This window comes from Panicum hallii, chromosome 1 (genome assembly GCF_002211085.1).
Source record: "Panicum hallii strain FIL2 chromosome 1, PHallii_v3.1, whole genome shotgun sequence".
NCBI classification, from domain to species: Eukaryota; Viridiplantae; Streptophyta; class Magnoliopsida; order Poales; family Poaceae; genus Panicum; species Panicum hallii.
The window spans coordinates 49,969,450-49,985,929 of record NC_038042.1 but is presented as its reverse complement, the minus strand read 5'-3'; the positions used below and the strand labels follow the sequence as shown (position 1 = coordinate 49,985,929).

The following is a 16,480-nucleotide window of genomic DNA, read 5'->3' as shown; positions in this document are numbered from 1 at the left end:
TTAACTATAAAGATAAGTTGTAAAAATATTCTGTATCTCGTATGAATTTTGAGAATCCTCCAACAAGATATTTTATTGAAAATGTGCATCCCTACTTGATTTGATTGTAAAAGGCTTCCAACACGTATATGCTTAATCGATTCAACTCATTTTTATTAAATTGGAGCCACTGATACATCAATATTACATACTTTTTATAAGTTTTTGTATTCCATCAAAAGAATAATTAATTAGCGCTCAAATGTCGTTGAACCTTGTTTTGCTATTTGAAAGAAAAAAACACACTAAGTCTAATCCAAGCATTGAATAAGCTTCATCAGGTAACTTGCCCTTTTCTCTACATGACGGACGGATAGAAATAAGCTAAACATGCAGATGCTTTTCAACAAAATGGTATGGTGCGGTCGTTTGCAACTGGAAATCTCAAACTCAAAATGGTATTTTATAAATTTTCCTAATTATAAATCCGTGCATAAATTGGACATTTCATTGAGGCCCATGGTGCGACATCCACGATGGCAAATATCGATCCGTGACGTCATTTCTGGTTTTGTAATTGACCTGATGTATACTGTACTGTTTTCTTTTTTCGGACCATAGAAGATCCATTTTTTTTACTACAATCTTTCCCCGCCTTGGTTGAAGAGGGAAGACTGTCACTGTCTAGTCACCCCCGGAAAAAAGAAGATAAAGGGTGCGTTCGTTTCCTGGGATCTAAAGTTTAGAGGGGTCACATCAAAAAAAATCTTGTCATTTAGAAGTGTTAAATAAAATCTAATTACAAAACTAATTGCAGAATCCAGTGCTAATTCGCGAGACGAATCTAATGAGGTATATTAGTTCATGATTAGCGGATGATTACTGTAGCATCATTGTGGCAAATTATGGATTAATTAGGCTCATTAAATTTGTCTCACGAATTAGCACCCAGCTGTGCAAAAAGTTTTATAAACAGATTTTATTTAATACTTTTAAATAGCAAGATTCTCTTTGATGTGATGGGTTTAAAGTTTAGAGGAATTTTAGAGGTAGGAAACGAACAGCGCCAAAGATTACGTAGGGTAGAAGAGAAAACCCTCTTCTGGCCGCCGCCCTCCCGTCCTCCCGCCCGCCGCCGCCGCCGCCGCCCCCAAAAATGACTGCGCTCGCGATCCTCCTCCGCCACGGCCGCCGCGCCCACGCCCAGGCCCGCGGCATCCCCCTCTCCCGTGCGCTCTCCACCACCACAGCCGGCACTGACCCCGGCGCCCTCTCGGTGGCCGACGCCACGCGGCGCCTCCGCCGCGAGCACGATCCGGACCGCGCGGTCTCCATCCTGGAGGCCATCGACACGGCCTCCATCTCGGCCGCCTCCACCCGCCACGCGCTCTCACTGGCCGCGCGCCGCCTCTCCCGCTCCCGCCGCTTCGCCGACGCGGAGGCGCTCCTCTCCTCCCATCTCCCCGCGTCCACCACCGAGCCCCACCTCGCCGCCGTCCTCTGCTCCTACGCCTCCGCCAACCTTCCCGAGAAGGCCCTCGACGCCTTCCGCTCCACTGCGACGTCCCTCCCAACCCCCATCTCCCCGCTCCCCTTCAACGCCCTCCTCTCCGCCTTCCTACGATGCCGCCGCCACCACCGCGTCCCTGTCCTCTTCTCCGAGCTCTCCAAGGAGTTCTCCATCACCCCCGACGCCACATCCTACGGCATCCTTGTCAAGGCCTACTGCATGAGCCGCGACGATGTTAAGGCGAAACAAGCCTTGGATCAAATGCGTGAGCAAGGTATCTCGCCGACCACCAGTATCTACACCACGTTGATGGATTCAATGTATAAGCAGAAGAAGACTGAGGAAGCCGAGCACTTGTGGAAGGAGATGGTAGAGAGTGGATGCAAGCCCGATGTGGCAACGTACAATGTGAAAGCCATGAACTATGGACTCCATGGGAAACCGGAAGAGGTACAGGAGGTGATGATGGAGATGGAGGCGGCTGGAGTGAAGCCAGACACCATCACCTACAATTTCCTCATGACTTGCTATTGCAGGAATGGAAAAGTGGAGGATGCCAAGGTTCTGTACCATTCACTAGCTGAGAAGGGGTGCTCCGCAAATGCTGCTACGTACAAGCACATGTTGGCAGCGCTGTGTGCCCATGGCGACTTTGATGCTGGGTTGGGCATCGTCAAGGAAAGCTTGAAGAGGCACAAGGTGCCAGATTTTAGGACAATGAAAGGGTTGGTTGAGGGATTGGCAAAGGGAGGCAGGGTGGCTGAGGCCAAGACGGTTGTTGCGGAGGTGAAGAAGAGGTTCCCAGAGAATTTGTTGTCTGGGTGGATGAAGCTTGAGAAGGAGCTTGGGTTGGACTCGGATAGCATAGACAACACTCTTCAGTCAAAAGGTACATCTGGAGAAACTGTTGTGGAGTCAAAGCCTGTTGCCGCAGATGCAGAGGCACTTGAGCGGGAAGGATCTGCCCTTGAAGAAAATGCTGTATCAGAAGAATCCAGCGATGATGAAGTGCCTGGGCATGAGGTATCCTCTAGTGAGGAAATGCCACGAGGTCCCGCCTAAATGGGTATTATCATGTTCCTCGAGTTTAATTTGTTTAGGTCTTTAGGATGTTTGCATTGAGCACATTTTCTATATTGAGGAATTGTGATGCTGCTCTGTAGATGTAAACATTGTCTTCTGGATACATACTCGTGAGCTGCTAACATGAATAAGACGTGCCAACTTTTTGTATGAAAAGATGCCTGTTAAGGTGGTCTCGTATGATTTTAAGAGGCTATTGTTCTGGTGATGCTTATCTTGCATTATGAAAACTTGTTTCTCACGGTTCTCTTAATACTGGTCTGTGTATCACTGTTTAGTTTGTGTTGTTAAGAACATTAGTTTGAATAGTAATACATGTTTGGCATGTCTGAATCATTTGGTGACAAAGACAAATCTGCATCTGCATAAGATTTGGCATTGTTGTTGCCTTCCTCCGGGTCTTCATACAAGCGGCAGAAAGAATAAACTTGTTCACCTCTCAGCGAGTGCTCTGATGGTGAGAGGTGAATCTGGTGAAACTGTATTGCTTGGTGGATTTTGAAGGTGCATTGAGTTCGCCATAGCCCATTTTCCAGACTCGATGCAGCTGGAAATTTTCTCATATCCAACTTATCCAAGAAATTTTTGGCATGCATCTTCTGTTGTCCTTCTATGTAACTTCTGGTATATTTCTTGCTTGGTTTGATTTGGGTTTGCATCATTACAGTAACGATCAAATGGGGATAATGGAGAGAATGATCCATAATGATCCATCATCAAACTTTTTTTTAAAGAAAAACAGACGATAAAGATAGTAAGCAGTCAGATTTTGTGGTTTAACAACTAGGTGGAACTTTTATGGATGTCACAAGCAAATTCCTCAAGAATCTAAAGCGATCCGATGTACATTGTATCAAAGTGACTCACGGTAGAAGTGAGAACAAATAATACGGTACAGGGTTTGAGTGAATGCCCTTTTAGTATTCAGAGATCTCGACAAAAATGAATGGCCATACTGGGGGGAATCTGAAGCATAATATGAGGCTCTCGAAGCCACGGTCATCGCCGGACCACACCGAGTCCGGGTCCCTGATGTTCCCAGAGGCGGTTGCTGGTGTCGCAAACTTCACTGTGAGGAGTGAGGACTGAGGAAGATCACGCTCTCTGACTCTGTGAGGGGTGCTGGGTTTACTTTTAACAGGGCTGAGATACGATGAATCTGTCTTGGATGCCAACGAAATAAAACATCAATCGACACTACCTGCCGTCGCTGTGATTGAACTACTCTCATTTGTATAGTTACCAGGTTTTTCTTTCTAATTGAGGTCAAAGCTCCTGCCTCCTGGTCCTGGGTACGAATTCCTCACCCAAAAAACAAAGAAACAGATTGCACTCAAAGTAGTAAATACTTTGCCACCAACAATCACCGTTCAAGCTGAGGTAAAACAACACCGTCAGGGGCGAGCCTTGGTAACATGCTACAGGAAACAGAGATTGAAGAGTAATAAACTAGCAGAACGCAACCGTGCTAGCAGTAGCAGGTGCTATCCCTCCAGTAAACCGGCAATTAGCAACCGACGCAACAGAGGATCAGCTCGGCAGGACCCAGGATCAGGACTCTCCGTTACTCCGCTGCAACCCCCCCAGCTCGTCATCCACCCATCTGCTCCAGAATTTGCTACGTAACGAGCTCGCGGCGCACACGGTCCCGAGACCGGCGGCGACGCGGGCAGATGTGGCGCCAGCGCCTGCCCCGCCACGAGCTCCTCGTTGTAAGCCGAAACGGCATGGCGGATCCGGTGAGCGCCAAGCGCGGCAGCGTGCCGTGCCGTGCCGGGGCACGTATCGCAACGGCAGCCGCGCCGGCCGGCCCGCCGGCTTGCCTTCAGGCTGGCAAGGCAGGACTGGTTCCCACTGTTCTAGAATTAGTAGGGCTCGGCAACGGAATGGTTAGCTGCCGTCTGACGGTAAGTGTTTCGACTGATCGGGGTACTCTGTTTGCGTTTCTCCATCCATTCAGTTAACGATGGCACTACTAGAGTATTCCTTATTGTTTAATTAATCTTACTAATAAACTGCCATTCCTCCGGATAGCAACAGGTAGAGCTCTATCTGTAACTGCAAGTCACAGGTCCGGTAAATCTCGCTGTCGCCGAGGCCGCGCCGTGGAGGCAGCAGCTGCACGGGGCGACCCGGGCACCCCCGTGCTGCTTATAAGCCTTGGTGCCTCCACTGCGCTTGTCCACTTCCTCGAGCTCCGCAGCCGCCCACGCTCCATCACAGAGCAGATTCTCCGTCCGCGCCGCGCGGACCTGCAGAACGCTAGAACACCGCACGGACGCCACCCGGGGAGGCCGCCATGGGCGCGGGCGGCAAGCGGGGGCACCCTCTCCTGAGGGGCGGGGGCGCGAGGAGGGAGCGCTACACCCACGGCTTCTCGGCGTCCCAGATGGCCGCGCTCACGGCCCTGTGCGGCGCGCTGGTGCCGTCCCTGCCGCCAACGGGCAGCCGGAACCCGCAGGAGGAGGACGGCGGCCGCGGCGGCGGGGGCAGCGGCAGCGGCGACAAGGTCATGGAGGAGTTCCTCCTCGCCTCGGCCGCCGACCCGCCCGTGCCGGACGAAGTCGCGGAGCTGATGGCGCGGAGGTGCCTCCCGGAGGCGCTGGCGCTGGTGCGCGCGGTGCTGTGGTTGCTGGGCACGCGGCTGGGCTCGCTGGCGCTGTGCGGGGCGTCCCGGTGCCTGTCGTGGCGGTTCCCGTTCGTGCGCCGCTTCGCCGAGCTGCCCCTCGAGCACCGCGAGGCCGCGATGCGGCGGTGGAGCCGGCAGGCGCTGCTCCCGCCGCTGCGCATGTTCTTCCTCATCACTAAGGTCTTCTGCCTCTACGTCTTCTACTCCTGGGTAAGCCGTAAGCCTCCGTCCAATTCAACTCCACTCCACCCGGGTGGTCCTCCGCACGGTAGAAAACACGGGTGGGTTCCGCGTCGATTAGCCTCCGCTGTCCGCTAGCTAGCTGCACGGTAGCATCATCGAGCCCGCCGGCCGCCGAGCGGTAAGGCATGTGCGTGCGTGCCTGCGCGGCCTGGCGCCAGCCGCCAGTGGCTGCCTCCCGTTCCTGCAGACCATGCCGTGCGACGAGTGGCCGCGGTGCATGTGCGCCGGCAAGGACCACGGACGGGCAGGCCCGCTCCTTGGTCAGCCGGATCGCCTCGGCGGATTCGACCGATCGGCGCCGTCCTTGGGAACGTTGACGACGAGGCTCCCCAGCGAGGGACAGCCCGTCCAATTGCTTCTGCCGCCGCGCGCTCTGCGCTGCGCTGGACCGGATGCACGGCGGGCTGTGCTGCAGTTGTCTAGTAGGACAATAGGAGTAGTTCCTTCACCCTGTCTGTACGGTGCAGTGATCACCATAGACGGAGGAAGACGCTGCAGAGTACTTCACTTCACTTAATCGCTAAGGGATTTATGGAGTTGTAAACCTGTAATACCGAAGAATGGGACTAGCTACAAGTGTCCTCGATAGCTGCTGTCAAGGTGAAAAACGTTAACAAGTAGAGTCGTCTAGACTCCAGAGTCGAAGAAGAGGAAGGGGATTAGATGCCAAAAGCCTACTTTGCTGGGGTTGGTGGTGTTTGATCTGCCTCAGCTTTAGGATCGAGTAGTATCTTATCTTTTGGGACCCCAGAAGTCTTGATGACGCCAACTTGGAAAGGAACCTGATATAGTTTTGTCTTGATCACCGTTAGTGAACGTAAAGCAAGAATTTCCCACAGCGATGATGATACCAACTGACCAACGAACCCTGACAAGGACGCGTACCCTAATGTTGCCAGTGTCTCGGTTTTTATTTCTTCTTCTTCTTTTTTTGTTTGGTTTGAACCCACAAGTTCCGTGTTTGTGTGTCCTTGCTCTGCAGACCGATGAGAACTCGGAGAACCCGCACTGTCGCGCCATCGGCTACAGCCCGCCGCTGGCCGACGAGGAGCCGGCGGCGGAAGCAGAGCGTCCCGAGAAGCGGCCCCTCGACGACGGCGTCGTGGAGACGATCAACGAGACCGACGCGTCCCTGCCGGCGACGCTCGCGGAGAAAGGGCTCACGGTGACCGAGGACGCGGCGCGGAACGTGTGCAGGGTCGAGTGCGACGTCGCCATCGTCGGCTCCGGCTGCGGCGGGGGCGTCTCGGCCGCGGTGCTCTCGGGGGCGGGCTACAAGGTGGTCGTCATCGAGAAAGGGAACTACTTCACGGCGCGGGACTACACGGCCGTCGAGGCGCCGTCGATGGACCAGCTCTACGAGGCCGGCGGGTTCGTCAGCACGATCAGCGGCAGCGCGCTGCTGCTGGCCGGCTCGACGGTCGGCGGCGGCACGGCCGTGAATTGGTCCGCCTGCATCAAGACCCCCGACGACGTGCGCGGGGAGTGGGCGCGCGATCAGGGGCTCCCGCTGTTCGCCACCGACGAGTACGCCGCCGCCATGGACAAGGTGTTCGACCGGCTCGGCGTGACGCACGGGTGCACGGAGGAGGGGCTCCAGAACAAGGTGCTGCGCAAGGGGTGCGAGAAGCTCGGGTACAAGGTGGAGTCGGTGTCCAGGAACTCGTCGGAGGGCCACTACTGCGGCAGCTGCGGGTTCGGCTGCCGCACGGGCGACAAGCGCGGCACGGACACGACGTGGCTGGTCGACGCGGTGAGCCGCGGCGCGGTGATCCTTACGGGGTACAAGGCCGAGAAGCTGCTGCTGGAGCGTAGCGGCGGCGGCGACGCAGGCTGCAGGGCCAAGCGATGCGTCGGCGTGGCGGCGAGGAGCACCAACCCGGCCATCACGAGGACGCTGGAGGTGCGCGCCAGGGCGACCATCTCGGCGTGCGGGTCGCTCCTGACGCCGGTGCTGCTGCGCGGGAGTGGGCTCAGCAATCGGCACATCGGCAAGAACCTCCACCTCCACCCGACGGCGCTGGTGTGGGGCTACTTCCCGGACACCACGCCGAGCCTCCGGGGCAAGATGTACGAGGGCGGCATCATCACGTCCCTGCACAAGGTGGAAGGCCGGCCGGGCGCGCCGGCCCGCGCCATCCTGGAGACGCCGGCGATGGGCCTCGCCGCCGCGGGGACGCAGTTCCCCTGGGTGTCGGGGCGCGACATGAAGGAGCGGATGCTCAGGTACGGCCGCACGGTGCACCTCTTCTCCATGGTCCGGGACCGCGGCTCCGGCACCGTGCACGGCGAGCGCCGGATCGCGTACCACCTCGACGCGACGGACCGGGAGAACATGCGCGCGGGCCTGCGGCGCGCGCTGCGGGTCCTGGCGGCCGCGGGCGCGGCGGAGATCGGCACGCACCGCAGCGATGGGCAGCGGTTCGTGTGCAGGGGCGCCACGGAGGCCGCGCTGGAGGAGTTCCTGGACGGCGTGGGCGTGGTGCGCGGGCCCCAGTCGAAGGCCGAGGCCTGGAGCCTGTGCTGCACGGCGCACCAGATGGGCAGCTGCCGGATGGGCGCCACGGCCGCGGACGGCGCCGTGGACGCGCGCGGCGAGAGCTGGGAGGCCCGGCGCCTGTACGTGTGCGACGGCAGCGTCCTGCCGAGCGCGGTGGGCGTCAACCCCATGGTGACCATCCAGTCCGTCGCCTACTGCCTCGCCACGGGCATCGCCGAGTCGCTCCGGCGCGACCATGACCAGGCTTCCGAGAAGAGCTACTGATACCACGCTCGTGCTAGCACGTTCACCGCTTGAAATGTCCCTGTGTATTGCAAAATAACTCCATAGCGATTTCATCGCCGCGCGGTATTTGCCTCTACGGATGATCTATGTGTTAATTTACATGAGATCCATGCTCCTCTTTTTTTTCCGACGAACACCCATGCGCGTTTAGAAAAGGCCACAGATGTATGTGGCAGGGAAAGTTCATCCAGACGAGGGAAAATATGGTCCTGCCAAGTTAACCTTGAAGTACAAGTGAACCGCTCAAGTTTAAGGGTTGAACTAATTAGTTGCATGCAACTTGATATGATATCAAGATCCTATGTCTCGCAAGTTTAAGGGTTGAATTAATAGTTACATGCAACGTAATATGATATCAAAGATCCCATGTATCAATTCAAATTCTGATGGATGTAATTAAATAAAATAATTGCAGATGACTTATTTTCACATTTAAGGAAGAGTGTTGAAGATATCATTTTTTTTAACTAAAGGAAGATATCAGTTCTTGGGTTGAACTGCTAGGTGCTTTAACTCAACATTGATTACACAGTGGTGCAGGATTTAGAGATGAGTAGATCAGTAGATGACGACGACGACCACAGGAGGCAATTACGGTTGCGGCCTGCGGGCTACGGAATCGTTCCCCAACGCGCGGTCGGTCGTGCATAACTTCGTCCTCTGGAATGGAAGCATGGAAAGGTCGACCCTCCATGGGCGGGGCGGGAACAATGACCATAGCCAACTAGCGTGTCCACGTGATGGCGCGCTCGCCTGCGTACGTCGCCGTTGTACGCTCATGTCAGGGCCGGATCACATTTACGCACGAAGGGACAAGCTGCTTCTGCTTAAGCCCATGAATTTCTTGATTGCGCTAAGAGAAAGGTTTGGAGCCGCCGGTGGGATCCAATGCAATCAGCTCTCTACAGATTGAAGTACGGACCGCTCGCAATACAGCATCTTAAACCAGAACAGTGCCAGGTTCAAACGACCCCGCTCCAATGGGAATGATTGAAATATCGAGCATGTGAAGTAATCAGAGGGGAGGGGGGGGGGGGGGGGGGGTGGGGGCGGCCTCCCACCCAGATGATGGCAACTATTCAGTGCAAGATTTGAAACATGATGCTGAAATTCGTCAACGAATCCGCGGCCCACCGCGACAGACGATCCCATCCCCACATGCGCTGGCGGCAAGATTCGCTAGTATCACACGTGCAGAAGATACACGGTTACACCTCATTGGCACAAGCCAAACTTTGGGAAGCAATTGATGTCCTTAAATCTGTATCTCTACTGTTACTAAAGCATACTAATTATTAGAATCCTAATCTCGGGATCCTAATTGAAACCCCGACAAATCAACCAGAATACTAATTGGAATTGAGACAGGCAATACCTCGTACTACCACAACACGTGCAAAAAGTAAAAAAGCATAAAATTGGTAGTCTCACGTACGTTCGAGTAAAATTTATATTACCCGTCACAAAGCACGGATACCATGCTAGTAATGATTAATCGGCATTGGAATGGTAACATACCAGGTTGATTTTAACCAGGTCGATTTTAGGGGTCATGTCTTAATCAAACTCTCCTCCAGTTATGGTCGGTCAGACCATGAGGTCAGGGGCGGATCTACACAGAGGGCTAGGGGGCTCAAGCTCCCCTACCTTGCCAAGATCAATGGATACCTTCTAAACCCTTCTATTTTTTAAAAGAAAGAATAAAGAAGGAAGAGGAAGAAGAGAAGGGGAGAAAGAAGAAAAGAAAGGAGATGAGCCCCGCCTTTCCTCACTCACTGGCTGAATTCGCCACTGCGTCAGGTTAACCATATCCCCAGACAATCAACTAAGCCAAATTGCAGCAGAACACGTTAAAATTCAACATATCAATTTTTATGAGTGAGAATGTACTCGTCAGGGTAAAAGGTAGTGGGGTAAAATGCACTTGACAAGTAGCTGCCTAATTGCGCCGATAAATGTTTATTAACATGATATCACAACGTTACATTCCGTTTCGGCAATGGCAACGTTTAACAGGAAAAATAAAGCCAAAATAATCCCTCCTCAAAATAGTTGCAGTTCACGGCTTCGGCCCTGATCCGAAATCCGTAAAAGAGCACCGCTCATCTTGTAAAAAAGAAACTTCAGACTGATACACTAGAGAGTTACTTGACGGATGCTTTTACAGCCTTCTCTGCCGCATCATCAAGATCTTCTGCAGTGATCAGTGTCATTCCACTTTCCTGCAATACAAACATTAAGATCAGTAGATCACCAATGAACCACGAATGTTTTTCAGATAACAATTCACAGCTTCTGCACGTGCAGACTACACCACTATTATCACCAGTTCTCACCTTAAGAATCCTCTTTCCTTGGTCCACATTGGTGCCTTCTAGCCGAACAACAACAGGCACCTTCAGGTCAACCTGACAAGGAATGGGAAATTGAATAAGGTACAAGAGGTAGCCGGAGAGCATTAATTAACAAGGACAGTTCAACCCAAGGAACATGCTGGAAATGTGAAGAAAATGAATTTAACTCAAAGACCATGTTGATGAAAAATGCCTCCAAACGATTATACACCAGACAAGAAAAGGATTACAATATTTATCGTCACACTTTCATTTAACAGGAACCACAAGGAAATCATCTCCAGCAACCATAACTCACTACAAACAAGACTGTTAAAAATATAAAACCAAACTAAATTAAGGAAAACACTTGATGAGATATCACAAATACTTGGAGAGGAAACTTACACCTCCAAAACAAGCACTTTTTTTTGTTTTTTTTTTTTGGGGGGGGGGGGGTTGTCCCTATATTTGTATGTAATGACTTAATTATCTTTGCAAGAGGACCACATCAATAAATTAATGTTAATTTTATCATGAAATATCAAGAGACAGAGAAACAAGATTGAAATACATATTCACTTGTACAGTTGTGATTATGGACAGTAATTTCTCAAAACTGAGACATGCAGATGAATTAAATTCCAGGAAATTAAAGAAGTTCCTCGAAAGAACCGCTGTTGCACGAATACCATTCTTGGAAAAGAATATGCCAAAATTGTCAGGACTAAGGACAGACAAAATGTACCTGTTTAGCAGCATTTACGATTCCACCTGCTATCACATCACATTTCATGATGCCCCCAAAAATGTTCACTAGAATTGCCTTCACTCTATCATCTGAAGTCAGGATCTTAAATGCTTCCACAACCTGGATAGAAAATTTATCAAGACATGCAGTGTTGAAAATTGATGCAGCAAAGCAAACAACAATGCAAAAAAAACACCATGTCTTAAGATGGATCTCGATGAGTTCCCAATCTCTATCAGGTGATAATATAGCTTTTCAATCTACTGATAATAAAAAAGAAGGATCAAACATAACATGGTATCCTTTTATACCTGACCCTCTGAGGCACTTCCACCAACATCAAGGAAATTGGCAGGTGTACCACCATGCAACTTGATAATGTCCATGGTAGCCATGGCCAATCCTGCTCCATTCACCATGCAACCAATCTCTCCATCAAGACCAATGTAGTTCAAATCTGCTTTGGCAGCAGCAACCTGTACAGGTAGCAGTGCCAGTCCTCAGAAAAAGGGTTTAAAGGATGAAAGAAGTAAACTGAAGCCTTCAAAGAGAACTCAACAGAAGAGGAGAAAAACAATGAAGGATGGAAGTGACAAGCAATTCTATACCTCCCTGGGGTCTTCCTGTGTTGTATCACGCAGTGCAAATATTTCTTTCTGTCTAAATGCAGCATTATCATCAAAGTTCAACTTTGCATCAGCAGCAACAAGCTTGTTGTCAGCTGTCTCCGCAAGAGGATTTATCTACCCACATTAAGCATCAAAATTAGAAGAAATGCATATCATAAGATAAGCAATCAAAATGAGAACCTTTTCTCACAGCATACCTCCAGCAGTGTGCAATCAGACTTGCAGAAAAGTTCATAGAGCTTCTTAATCTGTTCTATAGAAGACTGCCTGTCTGCTGCCTTCAGCGCTAGACCATCAACAACTTTAGCTGCATCCTCATCTGTTATTCCTTTGAATACATCAATAGGAACCTGAAATTCCAATTGATTGAATTTCAACAAACAAAAATATCAGCATGTTAGGAACATAATTTTGAGAAGCAACATGTAAATATGACACAAAGAGGCATATTGAGCCCACAATCAAATTAGGGAACTTAACCTTAATAATCATGTCAGGATACTTCTCTGCAAGATCTTCAATACTGGTTCCTCCCTTGCTGCAAGCAATAATGAGCTGAAATGGAAGATCAGCAATGAGCAATAGGAAAAAAGAACTTGACAAAACATATCGTCTCATTTCATAAAAGAGACTGACAATTTGCATTAGGTTACTTTTGATTTAGTTGATTCAGTCATCAAAATGCACCAAGATATTTAATCGTAGAAAAGGCTAGCTAATGGAAATTATAAAATGAAGTGCATCATAAAGTGTTCTCTCTGAAAAACAGCATACCGGACCAGCACATTTCCTGTCAAGGGTGATGGCAAAGTACATCTCGTTAGTAAGTGACAGTTTCTCACACAAATAGACCTGTCCAAGAGAATGGAAAAGTATCAGGAGCCACAGTTTTGATTCGCAAAAAGTACTGCTACCAAAACATTTAAGCTCTTTCAAGTTGAAATGCAATATCTTGTATTGTATTTCAAAGATATTAATTATAAAATGCATGAAACCGTTAAGGACTTGTGTGTGTGTGTGTGTGGGGGGGGGGGGGGGCTAAGAATCAGATATGTTTACAGGGAATGGCCTCAAAAGGTAATTGTCTTCCTATAATAAATATAAGTGACTCCGGAAATCGCCACAAATTACAAGGTAGAACTTTGACTACAAAAATATATGAAAATATGATATTTATATCAATCTAATTTCTTAATCTACTTAGTTCTTTATGTATTTATTAATACTGAAAAAGTTTGAGCAGAATCCTAAAATGACTTATATTTACAATTGGAGGGAGTACTTTATAATGTGCCACAGTTTTGTTAATATTCCACATGAATGTAAGAAGATTGGAGGATTAAGAGCAATTGGATATATGTTCCTCTGTGGTTTCACAGGAATTGAAAACGTTTTTACAGTAAGCTGAATAAGACAAAGTCTGAACCTCTTATTATCAATACAACTGAAGTGTGGAAGGGTCAAACTTGTTAAATGCTAAGTGAAGATGGTTTACAAAGAATCTGGCAAGGTTAAGATCATAAAATAATAGGTAAACATGCCTACAGACCTAGAATTAGTTCTTAGCAGTTCTACATAGTGATACTGAAAATGGTAAGAAGGCAGAGTGAAACACAGTTTAAACAGAACATACAAGCAAAAAACAGCTTAAGTTCCCAAGTTCAAACCTTGCTCACAATCTTCCCCTCTGGGCCAGTTTGCTTCGTGACCAGAATCTGGCCTAGCATTTTACCTGTAGAAGAGTACCAGTACAACTCACTCAGCAGTGGACATATATGAATTGACTTGCACAAACTAATAGCAGACAACAAAGTCAGAGGAATACAACACACAAAACCAATCAACCAATACATAAAACCAATACAGTCAAAGGAATACGCAAAGAAACCCTTAAAATTCGCAATACAGGTAAGAATACAGTTACCTATAGAGGTAGCAATATTCCTAATGCAGATGTGTCTAAGTTAAATGTGAAGGTATCAAAGTAATCCTGCTCACTTCATACAAGCAGAATTTTCATGATAGAAAATTTCAGCACCAAAGAATAAAAAGTAAACACTAAAGTGTATGAGATCAGAAATTAAGAAACTGCTTGTTTTTCATGTGCGTAGGAGTGCCAAAAAAGGTGATCATAAACAAAAGAACTCAAATTGTAATGACAGAACACAGAACCCACTATCATACATACCAACAAAAAAATGCGTAAGAAATCTCAGGAATTCTAGGAATAACTGTTATACATATATACATATTTTTGCACAGCAAGAACACAGAACCCACTATCATACATACCAACAAAAATATGCATAAGAAATCTCAGGAATTCTAGGAATAACTGTTATACGTATATACATATTTTTGCACAGCAAGCCAGCAATACATAATGAATCCAAGTAATCGCTATGAACACACTTACTTGCAATTCCTTCAGCTTCCTCAGCCTTAACAATATGAACACCACCTTTCAGCCCACTTTTGAAAGTGCCCAGCCCACGGCCGCCAGCAAGGATTTGACTCTTAACAACTATCTGCAATGAAAATATCCCGAGTATGAAAACGCAGCTAAACTGCAAACTATGAAATGCCTAATCTTCTCTTAGATTATAACAAGATAGTAGACGTGATCTATATAAATTTGTACTGCTACTCCAAATTAAGAATATTTCCCAACTATTTCATAAGAAGCATGCATGCTTCAGAGGTCAGAAAGATAGCACGTAGCTGTGAGCACAAGCAGCATCTAAGATTACTCAAGGCACCTAGGCTGTGTCATGACTTCATTTGCATGAATATACTGACATAACTGTAACTGATTTATGCAAAAAAAAAACACCAATTATCATAGATTGCTATGGATGCACCACCTGCTCAGTATAAATTCGAAGTAAACTACATTCTGGTCTAGCACCCCAATGCTGTCAGATCGACAGACCCTACGTATGGGCGGCTGGCATTTTGCATCCACGGAGTGAATAAGATGAAATAACATAAGATAAGGAAGCTGTGGCATCGTCACCTCTTTCTCGCTGGGGAATACGTTCTTCAAGGCGTCCTTGACCTCCTGCGCGGACCCAGCCGCCGCGCCCCTGGGCACGTTGATCCCGTACTTCCCCATCAACTCCGCGCCCTGCAGACCCACACAATCAACAATCCCTAATCCGTCAGACACAACCTCCACGAAAGCACCAATAAATCCCACGAAGCCGGATGAAAAATGGGAGGGCAAACTGCGGGATCTGGGGGTCGCGAGGGCACCTGGTACTCGTGGATGTTGAGGCGGCGGAGCTGCTGGTGCTGCCATCTCCCGGCGACGGAGAGGGCGCGGGACGCAAGCTTCCCGAGCGATCCGCGAACCATGGCTGCGGCGACCTGAGCGAGGCTGGGCTCCTCCGATCCGGAAACCCTACAAGCGTGGAAGGGAGACGCTTCCTCTGTGGTTTCCTCGTCTTCCACTTCCTTTTCACACGAATTTTCTCTTTCGTTTTCTTTCTTGCGCAAGGGGTGCGGCGGCGGGCTGTGGCCTGTGGGCCGGGGGCCGTAGACCAGTACGCGTAGAAGGGAGAATGGCTTTCCATGTCTGACATGTGGGCTCCGACAGCGTGGGGTACAGATGTCATAGATAGAGGCCAGGGGGAAGGTGAGAATAAACGGTTCAGAGGTTTGACTGGATTTGCTATTGGGCCGAGAGGCCCATACGTAACACCCTAACTTTAGGAACTCTAAATAAAATTTTGCTAGATTCTTGCAAAATACATAAAATTTTATTAATTTTTTTAATTTTAGAATATTTACTGTAAATTAGAGATAATTTATTTAGTCATAAAAAATATATATCTTATGCATTTCATGCCGCATTGTATTATTTTATTACTTATCTTTCATTTGAATTTAAATTTCAGATTTAAATTCAAATGCATTTGAATGCATTTCTTTCTCTCCCTCTCGCTTTTTCTCTTTTAGCCCGGCCCACTTCCCTCTCCTTCTCCCTTTCTTTTCTTTTTCCGTGCGGCCAGCCCACGCACCTTCCCCTTCCCTTCCTCCCGCATGGCCCAGCCCAACCAGCCGCTCCGCCTCTCCAGCCTTCCCTTCCTCCAGCGCGGCCCAACCCAGCCGGCCGCTCCACCTCTCCTTCCTGGCCCAGCGGCCCAACTCGCTCCCCCTCTCCTTCCCCCTTCCTCTCTCGCCGTCAGGTGGGACCCGCCTGTCGAACCCGTCCCCGATCTCGCGCCTTGCTCAAACTCGAGCCCAAATCCGCCCGCAGCACGTCGCCCCCGTGCCACCCCTAGAACCGCACGTCGAGGCCCCCCTCATAAATAGGCGCCGCCCCGCGCTCTTGACCCCTCGTCAACCCGCAGCCGCCGCCCCTTACCCCTCAAGCCCTAACCCTAGCTCGCAACGGCACCTTCACCCGCGAGTTTGGAAGCGTTGTCATCTTGCCGCTCCACCGCCGCTCCATCACCCCCGCCCGCTGCCGAAGCTTCACGTGGAGGTGAGGATCGCCACCGGTCTTTCCCCCTCTTCCCCGTGTCTTCTCCCCA

At 49.6% G+C, this 16,480-nt stretch overlaps 3 protein-coding genes across 3 annotated transcripts; 2 read left to right on the top strand and 1 right to left on the bottom strand.

Annotated features, from left to right (window-relative positions):
• The first annotated feature begins 1,053 nt into the window (after positions 1-1,053).
• Positions 1,054-2,802, top strand: LOC112895938 (pentatricopeptide repeat-containing protein At4g36680, mitochondrial-like). The gene has a single exon (XM_025963986.1). The coding sequence runs from the start codon at positions 1,136-1,138 to the stop codon at positions 2,549-2,551; it is 1,416 nt and encodes a 471-aa protein (XP_025819771.1). The 5' UTR covers positions 1,054-1,135; the 3' UTR covers positions 2,552-2,802.
• A 1,934-nt stretch (positions 2,803-4,736) lies between these two features.
• On the top strand, positions 4,737-8,600 carry LOC112880056 (long-chain-alcohol oxidase FAO2-like). The gene is made up of 2 exons (XM_025944556.1): positions 4,737-5,411; positions 6,427-8,600. Exons 1-2 carry the CDS (start codon positions 4,872-4,874, stop codon positions 8,206-8,208), a joined length of 2,322 nt encoding a protein of 773 aa, XP_025800341.1. The 5' UTR covers positions 4,737-4,871; the 3' UTR covers positions 8,209-8,600.
• Positions 8,601-10,128: 1,528 nt separating this feature from the next.
• Positions 10,129-15,431, bottom strand: LOC112877575 (succinate--CoA ligase [ADP-forming] subunit beta, mitochondrial). Its single transcript, XM_025941918.1, has 12 exons — positions 15,198-15,431; positions 14,959-15,069; positions 14,359-14,470; positions 13,610-13,674; positions 12,717-12,794; positions 12,423-12,497; positions 12,140-12,292; positions 11,922-12,056; positions 11,625-11,789; positions 11,311-11,433; positions 10,566-10,637; positions 10,129-10,451 (listed from the first exon to the last, which is right to left on the bottom strand). The coding sequence occupies exons 1-12, from the start codon at positions 15,297-15,299 to the stop codon at positions 10,374-10,376; spliced, it is 1,269 nt and encodes a 422-aa protein (XP_025797703.1). The 5' UTR covers positions 15,300-15,431; the 3' UTR covers positions 10,129-10,373.
• Positions 15,432-16,480: the final 1,049 nt, after the last annotated feature.